Consider the following 19,799-nt stretch of genomic DNA (forward strand, 5'->3'; position numbering starts at 1 on the left):
GCCATCACAGATAGACAGACAACATTCACACTCTTTTATTACGTTTATTAGGGCCCGCATGGCCCATTGTAAAAGGAATCCCATCGGGAGTCCTTTTGCAATGGGACATAAGGACCTATTGAATTTGTAAGGTTTTATTATTATTCTTTATTATTATTATACCGACCGCCTCTTTGAGCTGTAATTTGACTCACCATATTTGACCCACACATCAGGACCTGCGAAAATTGCCTTTTAATAAAAAAACCGAACCACAAAACTCAAAATTGCGCTCTAGCGCCCCCTAGAAGAAAAAAAACTAGACTGCCTGTAACTCCCACTAGAAAGGTCGGAGAGACATTAAACAAAAACCTTTATGTAGGTCTGACTTAGACCTAGTTTTTAAATGTTGTTTAAACATACATTTATAACTCACACAAAAAGTCAAGGCACTTTTAACATCAAGGAAAGAAATCAAAAGCAAATGCAGAAATTACTAAAATACTAAAAAAATATGAAAAAAAAGACAAAAAAGGCTACCTATCCATCCACCGCTTGTCCCTTTTGGGGTGGCGGGAGGGGTACTGGAGCCTATCTCAGCTGCATTCGGGTGGAAGGCGGGGTACACCCTGGACAAGTCGCCATCTCATCGCAGGGCCAACACAGATAGACAGACAAAATTCACAGTCTTTTATTATGTTTGTTTTTAAATGTTTTTATTTTGTATTGAACAACAAACATACATTTATAACTCACACAAAAAGTCAAGGCACTTTCAACATCAAGGAAAGAAATCAAAAGCAAATGCAGAGAGTAATAATACTAAAAAATACTAAAAAAATATGAAAAAAAAGACAAAAAGGGCTACCTATCCATCCATTTTCTACCGCTTGTCCCTTTTTTGGGGGGGGGGGGGGGCTGGAGCCTATCTCAGCTGCATTCGGGCGGAAGGCGGCATACACCCTGGACAAGTCGCCAACACAGATAGACAGATAACATTCACACTCTTTTATTATGTTTGTTTTTAAATGTATTTATTTTGTATTGAACAACAAACATACATTTATAACTCACACAAAAAGTCAAGGCACTTTCAACATCAAGGAAAGAAATCAAAAGCAAATGCAGAGAGTAATAATACTAACAAATATGAAAAAAATAAGACAAAAAGGGCTACCTATCCATCCCTTTTCTACCGCTTGTCCCTTTTGGGGTGGCGGGGGGTGCTGGAGCCTTTTTCAGCTGCATTCGAGCGGAAGGCGGGATACACCCTGGACAAGTCGCAATCACAGATAGACAGACAACATTCACACTCTTTTATTACGTTTATTAGGGCCCGCATGGCCCATTGTAAAAGGAATCCCAACGGGAGTCCTTTTACAATGGGACATAAGGACCTATTGAATTTGTAAGGTTTTATTATTATTCTTTATTATTATTATACCGACCGCCTCTTTGAGCTGTAATTTGACCCACTTAACATGCTTCAAAACTCACCATATTTGACCCACACATCAAAATTGCCTTTTAATAAAAAAACCGAACCACAAAACTCAAAATTGCGCTCTAGCGCCCCATAGAAGAAAAAAAAACTAGACTGCCTGTAACTCCCACTAGAAAGGTCGGAGAGACATTAAACAACAACCTTTATGTAGGTCTGACTTAGACCTAGTTTTTAAATGTTGTTTAAACATACATTTATAACTCACACAAAAAGTCAAGGCACTTTCAACATCAAGGAAAGAAATCAAAAGCAAATGCAGAAATTACTAAAATACTAAAAAATACTAAAAAAATATGAAAAAAAAGGCTACCTATCCATCCACCGCTTGTCCCTTTTGGGGTGGTGGGAGGGGTGCTGGAGCCTATCTCAGCTGCATTCGAGCGGAAGGCGGCGTACACCCTGGACAAGTCGCCATCACAGATAGACAGACAACATTCACACTCTTTTATTACGTTTATTAGGGCCCGCATGGCCCATTGTAAAAGGAATCCCAACGGGAGTCCTTTTGCAATGGGACATAAGGACCTATTGAATTTGTAAGGTTTTATTATTATTCTTTATTAATATTATACCGACCGCCTCTTTGAGCTGTAATTTGACTCACCATATTTGACCCACACATCAGGACCTGCGAAAATTGCCTTTTAATAAAAAAACCGAACCACAAAACTCAAAATTGCGCTCTAGCGCCCCCTAGAAAGAGAAAAAACTAGACTGCCTGTAACTCCCACTAGAAAGGTCGGAGAGACATTAAACAAAAACCTTTATGTAGGTCTGACTTAGACCTAGTTTTTAAATGTTGTTTAAACATACATTTATAACTCACACAAAAAGTCAAGGCACTTTCAACATCAAGGAAAGAAGTCAAAAGCAAATGCAGAAATTACTAAAATACTAAAAAAATATGAAAAAAAAGACAAAAAAGGCTACCTATCCATCCACCGCTTGTCCCTTTTGGGGTGGCGGGAGGGGTGCTGGAGCCTATCTCAGCTGCATTCGGGTGGAAGGCGGGGTACACCCTGGACAAGTCGCCACCTCATCGCAGGGCCAACACAGATAGACAGACAACATTCACACTCTTTTATTATGTTTATTTTTAAATGTTTTTATTTTGTATTGAACAACAAACATACATTTATAACTCACACAAAAAGTCAAGGCACTTTCAACATCAAGGAAAGAAAACAAAAAGCAAATGCAGAGAGTAATAATACTAAAAAATATGAAAAGAATAAGACAAAAAGGGCTACCTATCCATCCATTTTCTACAGCTTGTGGGGGGGGGGGGGGGGACGGGGACTGGAGCCTATCTCAGCTGCATTCGGGCAGAAGGCGGGGTACACCCTGGACAAGTCGCCACCTCATCGCAGGGCCAACACAGATAGACAAACAACATTCACACTCTTTTATTATGTTTATTTTTAAATGCTTTTATTTTGTATTTAACGACAAACATACATTTATAACTCACACAAAAGTTCAACATCAAGGAAAGAAAACAAAAGCAAATGCAGAGAGTAATAATACTAAAAAATATGAAAAAAAAAAGACAAAAAGGGCTACCTATCCATCCATTTTTTACAGCTTGTTCCTTTTGGGGAGGGGAGGGGGTGCTGGAGCCTATCTCAGCTGCATTCGGGCAGAAGGCGGTTTAGACCCTGGACAAGTCGCCACCTCACCGCAGGGCCAACACAGATAGACAGACAACATTCACACTCTTTTATTATGTTTGTTTTTAAATGTTTTTATTTTGTATTGAACAACAAACATACATTTATAACTCACACAAAAGTTCAACATCAAGGAAAGAAAACAAAAGCAAATGCAGAGAGTAATAACACTAAAAAATACTAAAAAAATCTGAAAAAAAAAAAGACAAAAAGGGCTACCTATCCATCCATTTTCTACCGCTTGTCCCTTTTGGAGTGGCGGGAGGGGTGCTGGAGCCTATCTCAGCTGCATTCGGGCGGAAGGCGGCGTACACCCTGGACAAGTCGCCAACACAGATAGACAGATACCATTCACACTCTTTTATTATGTTTATTTTTAAATGTTTTTATTTTGTATTCAACGACAAACATACATTTATAACTCACACAAAAAGTCAAGGCACTTTCAACATCAAGGAAAGAAATCAAAAGCAAATACAGAGAGTAATAATACTAAAAAATACTAAAAAAATATGAAAAAAAAAAGACAAAAAGGGCTACCTATCCATCCATTTTCTACCGCTTGTCCCTTTTTGGGGGAGGGCTGGAGCCTATCTCAGCTGCATTCGGGCAGAAGGCGGTTTAGACCCTGGACAAGTCGCCAACACAGATAGACAGATACCATTCACACTCTTTTATTACGTTTATATTTAAATGTTTTTTATTTTGTATTGAACAACAAACATACATTTATAACTCACACAAAAAGTCAAGGCACTTTCAACATCAAGGAAAGAAAACAAAAAGCAAATTCAGAGAGTAATAACACTAAAAAATATGAAAAAAAAAAGGCAAAAAGGGCTACTTAAATCACTTTAAATGTTTTTAACAAGGATATCAATTTAAGGGCTTTTGTACTCTTAATCATTCTCCAAGATTTCATTGAGAATTGTCACCCATTAAGCCAATTAGAAAATGTAGGCCTTACTTTCATAAATCGACATTTATGCCGAAAATTTTTTGCCTGGAGCATAATAATGTTGACAAACATTTCTATGTTACAGTCGTTATCAAAATACCAAATTTGTTCTCTTCTATAGAGAATGGGGACATCTCCACAGCCGTGTTAATCAGCCAATCTCTGAACTCCTCCCAAAACACATGTACACTCTCACATTCCACAAACAGATGATTGACATACCGTATTTTCCGCACCATAAGGCGCCCTGGGTTATAAGCCGCGCCTTCAATGAACGGCATATTTCAAAACTTTGTCCACCTATAAGCCGCCCCGTGTTGTAAGCCGCATCTAACTGTGCTAAAGGAATGTCAAAAAAACAGTCAGATAGGTCAGTCAAACTTTAATAATATATTAAAAACCAGCGTTCTAACAACTCTGTTCACTCCCAAAATGTACGCAAATGTGCAATCACAAACATACGTATATCAACATGGACAGAGCTGCGTGAAAAAAGCCACCCGGCCTCTTCGCGTAAACTTAAACTTCCCTTAACCACTCGCTCATCTTTTCTTCATCCATCCCTTCGAGTTAGCTTTTATGATGACGCCGGCTGGAAAGGTCTCTTTTGGCAAGGTCTTCCTTTTGAATATCACCATGGGTGGAAGTTTCTGGCCATTAGCACGGCAAGCTAGAACCACAGTGAAGGATGACTTCTCATTCCCTGTGGTGCGAATATTCACCGTACGTGCTCCCGTTGTATCCACAGTGCGGTTCACAGGAATATCAGTTGCTGTGAAATAGTAATCCGTGTGCGGATGGAGAGATTGCGTCTTTTCATGAACCGGATCCCTGTCGCTTAGTAGGAGCCATTTTGTGGTCTTTACAGATGTAAACACACAAAGGAAATGAAACGTACGGTAATATCCGCGCGCTTTTTCTTCTTCTACGCGGGCGGGTGGTTGCTTACAGTAGAAGAAGAAGCGCTTCCTGTTCTACCGGGAAAAAAGATGGCAGCTGTTTACCGTAGTTACGAGACCGAAACTTTATGAAAATGAATCTTAATATTAATCCATATATAAAGCGCACCGGGTTATAAGGCGCACTGTCAGCTTTTGAGAAAATTTGTGGTTTTTAGGTGCGCCTTATAGTGCGGAAAATACGGTAATAATACTAAAAAATATGAAAAAAATTACAAAAAGGACTACTTAAATCACTTTAAATGTTTTTAACAAGGATATCAATTTAAGGGCTTTTGTACACTTAATCATTCTCCAAGATTTGATTGAGAATTGTATCCCATTAAGCCAATTAGAAAATGTAGGCCTTACTTTCATAAATCGACATTTATGCCGAAAATTTTTTGCCTGGAGCATAATAATGTTGACAAACATTTCTATGTTACAGTCGTTATCAAAAATACCAAATTTGTTCTCTTCTATAGAGTATGGGGACATCTCCACAGCCGTGTTTAATCAGCCAATCTCTGAACTCCTCCCAAAACACACGTACACTCTCACATTCCACAAACAGATGATTGACATACCGTATTTTCCGCACCATAAGGCGCCCTGGGTTATAAGCCGCGCCTTCAATGAACGGCATATTTCAAAACTTTGTCCACCTATAAGCCGCCCCGTGTTGTAAGCCGCATCTAACTGCGCTAAAGGAATGTCAAAAAAACAGTCAGATAGGTCAGTCAAACTTTAATAATATATTAAAAACCAGCGTTCTAACAACTCTGTTCACTCCCAAAATGTACGCAAATGTGCAATCACAAACATACGTATATCAACATGGACAGAGCTGCGTGAAAAAAGCCACCCGGCCTCTTCGCGTAAACTTAAACTTACCTTAACCACTCGCTCATCTTTTCTTCATCCATCCCTTCGAGTTAGCTTTTATGATGACGCCGGCTGGAAAGGTCTCTTTTGGCAAGGTCTTCCTTTTGAATATCACCATGGGTGGAAGTTTCTGGCCATTAGCACGGCAAGCTAGAACCACAGTGAAGGATGACTTCTCATTCCCTGTGGTGCGAATATTCACCGTACGTGCTCCCGTTGTATCCACAGTGCGGTTCACAGGAATATCAGTTGCTGTGAAATAGTAATCCGTGTGCGGATGGAGAGATTGCGTCTTTTCATGAACCGGATCCCTGTCGCTTAGTAGGAGCCATTTTGTGGTCTTTACAGATGTAAACACATAAAGGAAATGAAACGTACGGTAATATCCGCGCGCTTTTTCTTCTTCTACGCGGGCGGGTGGTTGCTTACAGTAGAAGAAGAAGCGCTTCCTGTTCTACCGGGAAAAAGATGGCGGCTGTTTACCGAAGTTACGAGACCGAAACTTTATGAAAATTAATCTTAATATTAATCCATATATAAAGCGCACCGGGTTATAAGGCGCACTGTCAGCTTTTGAGAAAATTTGTGGTTTTTAGGTGCGCCTTATAGTGCGGAAAATACGGTAATAATACTAAAAAATATGAAAAAAAATGACAAAAAGGACTACTTAAATCACTTTAAATGTTTTTAACAAGGATATAAATTTAAGGGCTTTTGTACTCTTAATCATTCTCCAAGATTTGATTGAGAATTGTATCCCATTAAGCCAATTAGAAAATGTAGGCCTTACTTTCATAAATCGACATTTATGCCGAATTTTTTTTGCCTGGAGCATAATAATGTTGACAAACATTTCTATGTTACAGTCGTTATCAAAAATACCAAATTTGTTCTCTTCTATAGAGAATGGGGACATCTCCACAGCCGTGTTTAATCAGCCAATCTCTGAACTCCTCCCAAAACACATGTACACTCTCACATTCCACAAACAGATGATTGACATACCGTATTTTCCGCACCATAAGGCGCCCTGGGTTATAAGCCGCGCCTTCAATGAACGGCATATTTCAAAACTTTGTCCACCTATAAGCCGCCCCGTGTTGTAAGCCGCATCTAACTGCGCTAAAGGAATGTCAAAAAAACAGTCAGATAGGTCAGTCAAACTTTAATAATATATTAAAAACCAGCGTTCTAACAACTCTGTTCACTCCCAAAATGTACGCAAATGTGCAATCACAAACATACGTATATCAACATGGACAGAGCTGCGTGAAAAAAGCCACCCGGCCTCTTCGCGTAAACTTAAACTTACCTTAACCACTCGCTCATCTTTTCTTCATCCATCCCTTCGAGTTAGCTTTTATGATGACGCCGGCTGGAAAGGTCTCTTTTGGCAAGGTCTTCCTTTTGAATATCACCATGGGTGGAAGTTTCTGGCCATTAGCATGGCAAGCTAGAACCACAGTGAAGGATGACTTCTCATTCCCTGTGGTGCGAATATTCACCGTACGTGCTCCCGTTGTATCCACAGTGCGGTTCACAGGAATATCAGTTGCTGTGAAATAGTAATCCGTGTGCGGATGGAGAGATTGCGTCTTTTCATGAACCGGATCCCTGTCGCTTAGTAGGAGCCATTTTGTGGTCTTTACAGATGTAAACACACAAAGGAAATGAAACGTACGGTAATATCCGCGCGCTTTTTCTTCTTCTACGCGGGCGGGTGGTTGCTTACAGTAGAAGAAGAAGCGCTTCCTGTTCTATGGGGGCGGGTGCTTACCTTGGCGGTTGCTTGCGTAGAAGAAGAAGCGCTTCCTGTTCTACCGGGAAAAAAGATGGCGGCTGTTTACCGAAGTTGCGAGACCGAAACTTTATGAAAATGAATCTTAATATTTATCCATATATAAAGCGCACCGGGTTAAAAGGCGCACTGTCAGCTTTTGAGAAAATTTGTGGTTTTTAGGTGCGCCTTATAGTGCGGAAAATACGGTACGTGCAAAATGGCTTGAAAATCAAAAACCGAATGTAAGGTGCCTAAAATGTACTGGTGAAAAATTCCAAGGTTTTTTTTAAAATACCATTGAGGTTTTCAGTTGTTACCTATAAAGACATAATGCCTGTGAGAAGTACATGTACGTCTCATAAACCATGTCAGAATGACAAAATCAAACACTTGTGTCTCTCAGGAGGTACAACTCGATTCTGGAAGTCTTCTCTGGATGGGAAAAAATGGAAAGGGAGTTGCAATGGTGGAAAGGACAGCTAGCTGCAGACATCCATCAATCCCTCCGCATCAAGGTAAGTCTGCCGCTCAGAAACAGTTCTTACCAGAGAACCAGGGCCGCCACGGGGGGACGGCGTGCCAGCAACTTGAGGGTTCCTGGTTCGATCCCTAGCTTCTGCCATCCTAGTCATGTCCGTTGTGCCCTTGAGCAAGGATGGGTCGTGGTTAGGGCCTAGCATGGCAGCTCCCGCCATCAGTGTGTGAGTGTGTGTGTGTGAATGTGGAAATAGTGTCAAAGCGCTTTGAGTGCCTCAAAGGTACCGTATTTTCCGCACCATAAGGCGCCCCGTGTTATAAGCCACGCCTTCAATGAACGGCATATTTCAAAACTTTGTCCACCTATAAGCCGCCCCGTGTTATAAGCCGCATCTAACTGCGCTACAGGGAATGTCAAAAAAACAGTCAGATAGGTCAGTTAAACTTTAATAATATATTAAAAACCAGCGTTCTAACAACTCTGTTCACTCCCAAAATGTACGGTAATGTGCAATCACAAACATAGTAAAATTCAAAATAGTGCAGAGCAATAGCAATAACTTAATGTTGCTCGAACGTTAATGTCACAACACACAAAATAAACATAACACTCACTTTCTGAAGTTATTCTTCATTCATAAATCCCTCGAATTCTTCTCCTACGGTGTCCGAATTAAAAAGTTGGGCGAATTACGGGATCCAAAATGGCCGGCTCCGTCTCGTCGAAGTCATCAGAGTCAGTGTCGCTGTTGTTTTTCCAGCAGTTCCGTGAATCCTGCCTTCCGGAAAGCTCGGACCACAGTTGAGACCGAAATATCCGCCCAGGCATTTACGATCCACTGGCAGATGTTGGCGTATGTCGTCCGGCGCTGTCTCCCTGTCTTAGTGAATGTGTGTTCGCCTTCGGTCATCCATTGTTCCCACGCCGTTCGCAGTCATGCTTTAAATGCCTTGTTGACACCAATATCGAGCGGTTGGAGTTCTTTGGTTAATCCACCCGGAATGACGGCGAGTGTTGTATTTGTGTGCTTCACTTGTTTTTTGACACCATCTGTGATGTGAGCGCGCATGGAGTCGTATATCAACATGGACGGAGCTGCGTGAAAAAAGCCACCCGGCCTCTTCGCGTAAACTTAAACTTACCTTAACCACTCGCTCATCTTTTCTTCATCCATCCCTTCGAGTTAGCTTTTATGATGACGCCGGCTGGAAAGGTCTCTTTTGGCAAGGTCTTCCTTTTGAATATCACCATGGGTGGAAGTTTCTGGCCATTAGCATGGCAAGCTAGAACCACAGTGTGTCGCTTAGTAGGAGCCATTTTGTGGTCTTTACAGATGTAAACACACAAAGGAAATGAAACGTAATACCCGCGCGCTTCTTCTTCTGTGGGGGCGGGTGTTTACCTTGGCGGTTGCTTACCGTAGAAGAAGAAGCGCTTCCTCTTCTACGGGGAAAAAAGATGGCGGCTGTTTACCGTAGTTGCGAGACCTAAACTTTATGAAAATGAATCTTAATATTAATCCATATATAAAGCGCACCAGGTTATAAGCCGCACTGTCAGCTTTTGAGTAAATTTGTGGTTTTTAGGTGCGGCTAATAGTGCGGAAAATACGGTAGAAAAGCGATATACAAGTATAACCCATTTAACAAAAATCAAGAGACACTTTTTTCTGTAAATAACTCAGTGGAATTACAAACCCCGTTTCCATATGAGTTGGGAAATTGTGTTAGATGTAAATATAAACGGAATACAATGATTTGCAAATCCTTTTCAACCCATATTCAATTGAATGCACTACAAAGACAACATATTTGATGTTCAAACTCATAAACTTTACTTTATTTTTTGCAAATAATAATTAACTTAGAATTTCATGGCTGCAACACGTGACAAAGTAGTTGGGAAAGGGCATGTTCACCACTGTGTTACATGGCCTTTCCTTTTAACAACACTCAGTAAACGTTTGGGAACTGAGGAGACACATTTTTGAAGCTTCTCAGGTGGAATTCTTTCCCATTCTTGCTTGATGTACAGCTTAAGTTGTTCAACAGTCCGGGGGTCTCCGTTGTGCTATTTTAGGCTTCATAATGCGCCACACATTTTCAATGGGAGACAGGTCTGGACTACAGGCAGGCCAGTCTAGTACCCGCACTCTTTTACTATGAAGACATGTTGATGTAACACATGGCTTGGCATTGTCTTGCTGAAATAAGCAGGGGCGTCCATGGTAACGTTGCTTGGATGGCAACATATGTTGCTCCAAAACCTGTATGTACCTTTCAGCATTAATGGTGCCTTCACAGATGTGTAAGTTACCCATGTCTTGGGCACTAATACACCCCCATACCATTACAGATGCTGGCTTTTCAACTTTGCGCCTATAACAATCTGGATGGTTCTTTTCCTCTTTGGTCCAGAGGACACGACGTCCGCAGTTTCAAAAAACAATTTGAAATGTGGACTCGTCAGACCACAGAACACTTTTCCACTTTGTATCAGTCCATCTTAGATGAGCTCAGGCCCAGCGAAGCCGACGGCGTTTCTGGGTGTTGTTGATAAACGGTTTTCGCCTTGCATAGGAGAGTTTTAACTTGCACTTACAGATGTAGCGACCAACTGTAGTTACTGACAGTGGGTTTCTGAAGTGTTCCTGAGCCCATGTGGTGATATCCTTTACACACTGATGTCGCTTGTTGATGCAGTACAGCCTGAGGGATGGAAGGTCACGGGCTTAGCTGCTTACATGCAGTGATTTCTCCAGATTCTCTGAACCCTTTGATGATATTACGGACCGTAGATGTTGAAGTCCCTAAATTCCTTGCAATAGCTGGTTGAGAAAGGTTTTTCTTAAACTGTTCAACAATTTTCTCACGCATTTGTTGACAAAGTGGTGACCCTCGCCCCATCCTTGTTTGTGAATGACTGAGCATTTCATGGAATCTACTTTTATACCCAATCATGGCACCCACCTGTTCCCAATTAGCCTGTTCACCTGTGGGATGTTCCAAATAAGTGTTTGATGAGCATTCCTCAACTTTATCAGTATTTATTGCCACCTTTCCCAACTTCTTTGTCACGTGTTGTTGGCATCAAATTCTAAATTTAATGATTATTTGCAAAAAAAAAAAAAAAAAGGTGTATGAGTTTGAACATCAAATATGTTGTCTTTGTAGCATATTCAACTGAATATGGGTTGAAAATGATTTGCAAATCATTGTATTGCATTTATATTTACATCTAACACCATTTCCCAACTCATATGGAAACGGGGTTTGTAAATGTAAATGTATATCCAGTTGGGAAAGAATGTGTTTTTGTTCCGTTTATTTTATAGAATCAATTGATTTAACTCTGATGTGACCTCTGGTTCAAAAGGTGGTCTGCGTGTAGATAAGTAGACAAAGTTTTTCTCACCTGCTGGGAAAAAATTCCTAAAGAAGATAGTAAGGAGACAAGAAAGCAAAAATAATCCAAAGTGACACTCAAAATATGGTTTGGTGGCTTCCACGCTGATGCGAGAAACCTCTATTTCCTTTGTGTGTGGGGCGAAGTTTTGTTTGTCACTTTTGATTTGAAGATTAAAGGAACTACCAGAACCTTCCACAACAGCCTTGAAGACATTGCCTTTACCATCCAATTCAGAAAGCCGAGTCTCGGTACTGACCGCCACCAAAAAGCAATGGTGAAAGCACAATTCACCTGTCACTCATGCACAACAAACCACGCTATTACCATCTTCTCTTTGGAAAACAAACTCCAAACACGCAGTGTTGAGTCAGTATTCATAAATATTGGCAACCACTGATTTAAAACACAACACGTAAGAAATATTAGATTTTGTTGTTTGTAATGTAGATGGCTCCCACAAGGAATAGGACGAAGTAGACCCTGAAATTGCTCTGCTTCGGCTGTAGTAGCCCCCTTCACACCGCCTCTCTCACTGTTATGTATAAACAGAACCGACACGGAACGGGATGACCCAGCATTTTCCATCTGTTATCCTAAAACTAGTGCTGATGTCGTCTGAATGGCGCACACAGCTGTACAGCAATACAGCATGGAGTTAAAAAGCGTTCCGTAAAGTTCCCTCATACTTTCCAGAAAACCCTATAAAAGATATGTGTGTGTTTGTTTTTTCCTGAAAAACACACAGAGGCTATTTTATCCCTACAGGCCCGTTTCAGGTGAAACGGGCCTGTAGGGATAAAATAGCCTCCGTGTGTTTTTTCCTGACCTAAGGAATATTCCGCTCTACTCCGGTATTGAGCACTGTTTAACGGATAAACCACAGCAACCTCAGCTATGTATATATGTGTGTGTATATATATATATATATATATATATATATATATATATATATATATATATATATATATGCCTATCCGAGCATGTATTAAAGTTTAAAGTTATTTAGCCTACTTAGTTGTCAGAATCATGTTGAAAAGGGTTTTAGTACTCTTGATAACAACTAGCCAGCTGAATTAGGGGAGTTTGAATAATACACAATGGTTGGTAACAAGAAACTGACCTGTTTATTCAAGGATAAACACAAAATAGACAAAATTATACATGACAAACAGAAATGGCATCATTGAAACTAGGGCTGGGCGATACGGCCTTTTTTAAATATTGCGATATTTTAAGGCCATATTGCGATACACGATATATATCTCGATATTTTGCCTTAGCCTTGAATGAACACTTGATGCATATAATCACATCAGTATGATGATTCTATGTGTTTTGATTGATTGATTGAGACTTTTATTAGTACCGTATTTTCCGCACTATTAGCCGCACCTAAAAACCACAAATTTACTCAAAAGCTGACAGTGCGGCTTATAACCCGGTGCGCTTTATATATGGATTAATATTAAGATTCATTTTCATAAAGTTTCGGTCTCGCAACTACGGTAAACAGCCGCCATCTTTTTTCCCCGTAGAAGAGGAAGTGCTTCTTCTTCTACGCAAGCAACCGCCAAGGTAAGCACCCGCCCCCATAGAACAGGAAGCGCTTCTTCTTCTACTGTAAGCAACCACCCGCCCGCGTAGAAGAAGAAGAAGCGCGCGGATATTACGTTTCATTTCCTTTGTGTGTTTACATCTGTAAAGACCACAAAATGGCTACTTTCCGTGCATATTGTAAAAACAAGATAGCTGAAAAAAAGATCCGGCCAGAGAACATTATCAACATGGACGAGGTTCCACTGACTTTTGATATTCCTGTGAACCGCACTGTGGATACAACGGGAGCACGTACGGTGAATATTCGCACCACAGGGAATGAGAAGTCATCCTTCACTGTGGTTCTAGCTTGCCATGCTAATGGCCAGAAACTTCCACCCATTCAAAAGGAAGACCTTGCCAAAGGTAGTCACCTGAAATGGTTTTGACTTCACATGGGTGCCTTATCGGGGTTGATTAGTGGAATATCTTGCTTAATCAACGGGGTTTGGGACCATCAGTTGTGTTGCGAATGAGAAGGTGTGTCCAAACTTGTATTATTTTCAATTTTAAACTACTTCTTCATGACATTATTTATATTTTGGGGCTTTTCAACACTACATTAGACCCCTGTTTTTAAAAATAAAAAACAACAACAAAATAATTTCTTTAAAGCGTATATTTTAAGCAGTATTTCAATATTATTTTTAAGTGCTAAGACCGAGCAATGCTTGGCAGTAACATAGATTTTCATGCAGTTTTTTCCTATAGTGTCAGATTTAAAACAAAAACTTGTACTCGCGGTCCCTAAAATCCCTCAAACTGATGTAAATGTATATTATTTTCACTCACTTTGAACAGGAAAATCTTCAAAAACTTCTGCCTAAAATAAACTTATCAACTTAAAAAACAGTATAAACACATATCCGCTCATTTATTTTTCACCATTATAAACATTTAAAACATTGATAGTGACATACACCAGGGCTGAACGATTTCGGAAAATAATCTAGTTTTTCCTCAATACTGGAACTACAAATTATTATGCAATCATTTTTTCCAAAGTCCTTTTCATGTATTTTTCAACAAATACTAGCAATGAATCAATATCTATTGCAATAAACAATATCAGATTTTTTTTTTTTACATACACATGTACCGTATTTTCCGCACCATAAACCGCCCTGGGTTATAAGCCGCGCCTTCAATGAACGGCATATTTCAAAACTTTGTCCACCTATAAGCCGCCCTGTGTTGTAAGCCGCATCTAACTGCGCTAAAGGAATGTCAAAAAAACAGTCAGATAGGTCAGTCAAACTTTAATAATATATTAAAACCAGCGTGATGTGGGCGCGCATGGAGTCGTATATCAACATGGACGGAGCTGCGTGAAAAAAGCCACCCGGCCTCTTCGCGTAAACTTAAACTTACCTTAACCACTCGCTCATCTTTTCTTCATCCATCCCTTCGAGTTAGCTTTTATGATGACGCCGGCTGGAAAGGTCTCTTTTGGCAAGGTCTTCCTTTTGAATATCACCATAGGTGGAAGTTTCTGGCCATTAGCATGGCAAGCTAGAACCACAGTGAAGGATGACTTCTCATTCCCTGTGGTGCGAATATTCACCGTACGTGCTCCCGTTGTATCCACAGTGCGGTTCACAGGAATATCAGTTGCTGTGAAATAGTAATCCGTGTGCGGATGGAGAGATTGCGTCTTTTCATGAACCGGATCCCTGTCGTTTAGTAGGAGCCATTTTGTGGTCTTTACAGATGTAAACACACAAAGGAAATGAAACGTACGGTAATATCCGCGCGCTTTTTCTCCTTCTACGCGGGCGGGTGGTTGCTTGCAGTAGAAGAAGAAGCGCTTCCTGTTCTATGGGGGCGGGTGCTTACCTTGGCTGTTGCTTGCGTAGAAGAAGAAGCGCTTCCTGTTCTACCGGGAAAAAAGATGGCGGCTGTTTACCGTAGTTACGAGACCGAAACTTTATGAAAATGAATCTTAATATTTATCCATATATAAAGCGCACCGGGTTATAAGGCGCACTGTCAGCTTTTGAGAAAATTTGTGGTTTTTAGGTGCGCCTTATAGTGCGGAAAATACGGTATTCTTTCTTCTTCACAATATAATTATCCATCCGTCCATATTCTACCGCTTGTCGGGGTTGCGGAGGTGCTAGAGCCTATCCCAGCTGCATTCGGGTGCGAAGAAGGGGTAAACCCTGGACAAGTTGCCACCTCATCGCAGGGCAAACTACAATTATAAGCTTACTAAATACTTTGAATTGCAGTCTTGTCAGCACAGTGCTTTTATTGTGAAGGCTGTGTTGTTTGTCTTTTAGTTTAGGCGTTTTGTCACATTGCAATGCAATTAATCATTTAGCTGTAACATAAACTCAACCATTTTAGTAGCAAGATAGTCTTGCATAAAATGGTTAAAAATAAGACCTTTTGCTGCATGCTTTAAATGGGGAAACATAGCAATGTCGGGTGTACAAAAATAGAAATGAAAACTTAAAGGCCAGTAGTCCAAATTTAAAGTGTAACAAAGAATACCATTTTTAAATACAAACCCCGGAATACAATGATTTGCAAATCCCTTTAAACCCATATTCAATTGAATGCACTACAAAGACAACATATTTGATGTTCAAACTCATAAACTTTATTTTTTTTTGAAAATAATATGTAACTTAGAATTTCATGGCTGCAACACGTGCCAAAGTAGTTGGGAAAGGGCATGTTCACCACTGTGTTACATCACCTTTTTTTAAGAACACTCAATAAACGATTGGGAACTGAGGAAACTAATTGTTGAAGCTTTGAAAGTGGAATTCTTTCCCATTCTTGTTTTATGTAGAGCGTCAGTCTTGATGGACAGCTTAAGTTGTTCAACAGTCCGGGGTCTCCGCTGTCGTATTGTACGCTTCATAATGCGCCACACATTTTCGATGGGAGACAGGTCTGGACTGCAGACGGGCCAGGAAAGTACCCGCATTCTTTTTTTTTTTTTTACGACGCCACGCTGTTGTAACACGTGCTGAATGTGGCTTGGCATTGTCTTGCTGAAATAAGCAGGGGCGTCCATGAAAAAGACGGCGCTTAGATGGCAGCATATGTTGTTCTAAAATCTGTATGTACCTTTCAGCATTAATGGTGCCTTCACAGATGTGTAAGTTACCCATGCCTTGGGCACTAATGCACCCCAATACCATCACAGATGCTGGCTTATGAACTTTGCGTCGATAACAGTCTGGATGGTTCGCTTCCCCTTTGGTCCGGATGACACGATGTCGAATATTTCCAAAAACAATTTGAAATGTGGACTCGTCAGACCACAGAACACTTTTCCACTTTGCATGAGTCCATCTTAGATGATCTCGGGCCCAGAGAAGCCGGCGGCGTTTCTGGATGTTGTTGATAAATGGCTTTCGCTTTGCATAGTAGAGCTTTAACTTGCACTTACAGATGTAGCGACAAACTGTATTTAGTGACAGTGGTTTTCTGAAGTGTTCCTGAGCCCATGTGGTGATATCCTTTAGAGATTGATGTCGGTTTTTGATACATTGCCGTCTGAGGGATCGAAGGTCACGGTCATTCAATGTTGGTTTCCGGCCATGCCGCTTACGTGGAGTGATTTCTCCAGATTCTCTGAACCTTTTGATGATATTATGGACCGTAGATGTTGAAATCCCAAAATTTCTTGCAATTGCACTTTGAGAAACGTTGTTCTTAAACTGTTTGACTATTTGCTCACGCAGTTGTGGACAAAGGGGTGTACCTCGCCCCGTCCTTTCTTGTGAAAGACTGAGCATTTTTTGGGAAGCTGTTTTTATACCCAATCATGGCACCCACCTGTTTCCAATTTGCCTGTTCACCTGTGGGATGTTCCAAATAAGTGTTTGATGAGCATTCCTCAACTTTATCAGTATTTATTGCCACCTTTCCCAACTTCTTTGTCACGTGTTGCTGGCATCAAATTCTAAAGTTAATGATTATTTGCACAATTTTTTTTAATCAGTTTGAACATCATATAGGTTGAAAATGATTGGCAAATCATTGTATTCCGTTTATATTTACATCTAACACAATTTCCCAACTCATATGGAAACGGGGTTTGTAAATTTGTGGTCAAAAATTGCATTTTTGGTGGTTTTCAATGGAATATTTTTTGTCATCAGGAACAAAATATGTGAAAGACGCATTTTCTTTTTTAACTTAAAGGCCAGAGAGAAAATATAATTACATGGAACACTTAAAAAATGGATGGATGGATGGGCGCTTGTCTATTTAAAATGAACCCAATGGGATTACATGGATTAAAGCTCATTAATTGTGAATGTCTTAATTAACTTTAAACATGATCATGTATATTTTCCCTCGTGCCACTTCAATAGAGATGTGTCACCTGACTGGCATCTCCCAGTTGTGTCTCTCGTGCTAGCGTCACACGGAGGGAGAAGATTATAGATGGCCATTTGAGATATCCTGTGGCAGGGATTGTGTGCAGTATGAAGGCATCGTCTTGTGATAGGGGTGTTCATGAAACATTCACTGGTGCACACATGGATTCAGCGCACAGTGTGTGATTCAGAGTGAGCTGTCAGCTGGCTTGAACGTCTGCATGCAGACTGAGCCACAAATAAACCCATAAAGCCTGATGTCAGAGATGACCCGTTGTGTGTTTTGTGACTGTCACAGGAGCAACACACACACCAACAATGGACCATGGAGCAGTTATTTGTGCGATAAATGTTTCCATATGTGTGTGTTTGCTTAAAAATGACCCAAGACTATTGAAAGATTTTATTGCATTTGCTTTTTTATTGTGGCCGAATGATTGTGTTCTGGACAGTGTTGTGCACCTCCTGTCAACAGCACTGAGACATACAGGTAAAAGCCAGTAAATTAGAATATTTTGAAAAACTTGATTTATTTCAGTAATTGCATTCAAAAGGTGTAACTTGTACATTATATTTATTCATTGCACACAGACTGATGCATTCAAATGTTTATTTCATTTAATTTTGATGATTTGAAGTGGCAACAAATGAAAATCCAAAATTCCGTGTGTCACAAAATTAGAATATTACTTAAGGCTAATACAAAAAAGGGATTTTTAGAAATGTTGGCCAACTGAAAAGTATGAAAATGAAAAATATGAGCATGTACAATACTCAATACTTGGTTGGAGCTCCTTTTGCCTCAATTACTGCGTTAATGCGGCGTGGCATGGAGTCGATGAGTTTCTGGCACTGCTCAGGTGTTATGAGAGCCCAGGTTGCTCTGATAGTGGCCTTCAACTCTTCTGCGTTTTTGGGTCTGGCATTCTGCATCTTCCTTTTCACAATACCCCACAGATTTTCTATGGGGCTAAGGTCAGGGGAGTTGGCGGGCCAATTTAGAACAGAAATACCATGGTCCGTAAACCAGGCACGGGTAGATTTTGCGCTGTGTGCAGGCGCCAAGTCCTGTTGGAACTTGAAATCTCCATCTCCATAGAGCAGGTCAGCAGCAGGAAGCATGAAGTGCTCTAAAACTTGCTGGTAGACGGCTGCGTTGACCCTGGATCTCAGGAAACAGCAGATGACATGGCACCCCAAACCATCACTGATGGTGGAAACTTTACACTAGACTTCAGGCAACGTGGATCCTGTGCCTCTCCTGTCTTCCTCCAGACTCTGGGACCTCGATTTCCAAAGGAAATGCAAAATTTGCTTTCGTCAGAAAACATGACTTTGGACCACTCAGCAGCAGTCCAGCTGGTGTTGGTCCACTCTGTTTCCTGAGATCCAGGGTCAACGCAGCCGTCTACCAGCAAGTTTTAGAGCACTTCATGCTTCCTGCTGCTGACCTGCTCTATGGAGATGGAGATTTCAAGTTCCAACAGGACTTGGCGCCTGCACACAGCGCAAAATCTACCCGTGCCTGGTTTACGGACCATGGTATTTCTGTTCTAAATTGGCCCGCCAACTCCCCTGACCTTAGCCCCATAGAAAATCTGTGGGGTATTGTGAAAAGGAAGATGCAGAATGCCAGACCCAAAAACGCAGAAGAGTTGAAGGCCACTATCAGAGCAACCTGGGCTCTCATAACACCTGAGCAGTGCCAGAAACTCATCGACTCCATGCCACGCCGCATTAACGCAGTAATTGAGGCAAAAGGAGCTCCAACCAAGTATTGAGTATTGTACATGCTCATATTTTTCATTTTCATACTTTTCAGTTGGCCAACATTTCTAAAAATCCCTTTATTGTATTAGCCTTAAGTAATATTCTAGTTTTGTGACACACGGAATTTTGGATTTTCATTTGTTGCCACTTCAAATCATCAAAATTAAATGAAATAAACATTTGAATGCATCAGTCTGTGTGCAATGAATAAATATAATGTACAAGTTACACCTTTTGAATGCAATTACTGAAATAAATCAAGTTTTTCAAAATATTCTAATTTACTGGCTTTTACCTGTACATGAGGGAGTTAATTACCGTATTTTCCGCACTATAAGGCGCACCGGATTATTAGCCGCACCTTCTATGAATTACATATTTCATAATTTTGTCCACCAATAAGCCGCCCCGGACTATAAGCCGCGCCTACGCTGCGCTAAAGTGAATGTCAAAAAAAACGCTGCGCTAAAGTGAATGTCAAAAAAACAGT

The 19,799-nt window shown here is 40.6% G+C and overlaps 1 protein-coding gene across 1 annotated transcript in view; it reads left to right on the top strand.

Moving 5' to 3' along the window:
• Positions 1-19,799, top strand: part of ccnjl (cyclin J-like) — a 116,293-nt gene that overhangs the window by 4,753 nt on the left and 91,741 nt on the right. The window contains exon 2 of the mRNA XM_061930425.2: positions 8,118-8,229. Coding sequence (XP_061786409.1) covers positions 8,161-8,229 — 69 coding nt within the window. The 5' untranslated portion in view covers positions 8,118-8,160. The remainder of the gene's footprint in view (positions 1-8,117; positions 8,230-19,799) is intronic.

The sequence above is a fragment of the Nerophis lumbriciformis genome, linkage group LG36 (assembly GCF_033978685.3).
Source record: "Nerophis lumbriciformis linkage group LG36, RoL_Nlum_v2.1, whole genome shotgun sequence".
In the NCBI taxonomy this organism is placed as follows: Eukaryota; Metazoa; Chordata; class Actinopteri; order Syngnathiformes; family Syngnathidae; genus Nerophis; species Nerophis lumbriciformis.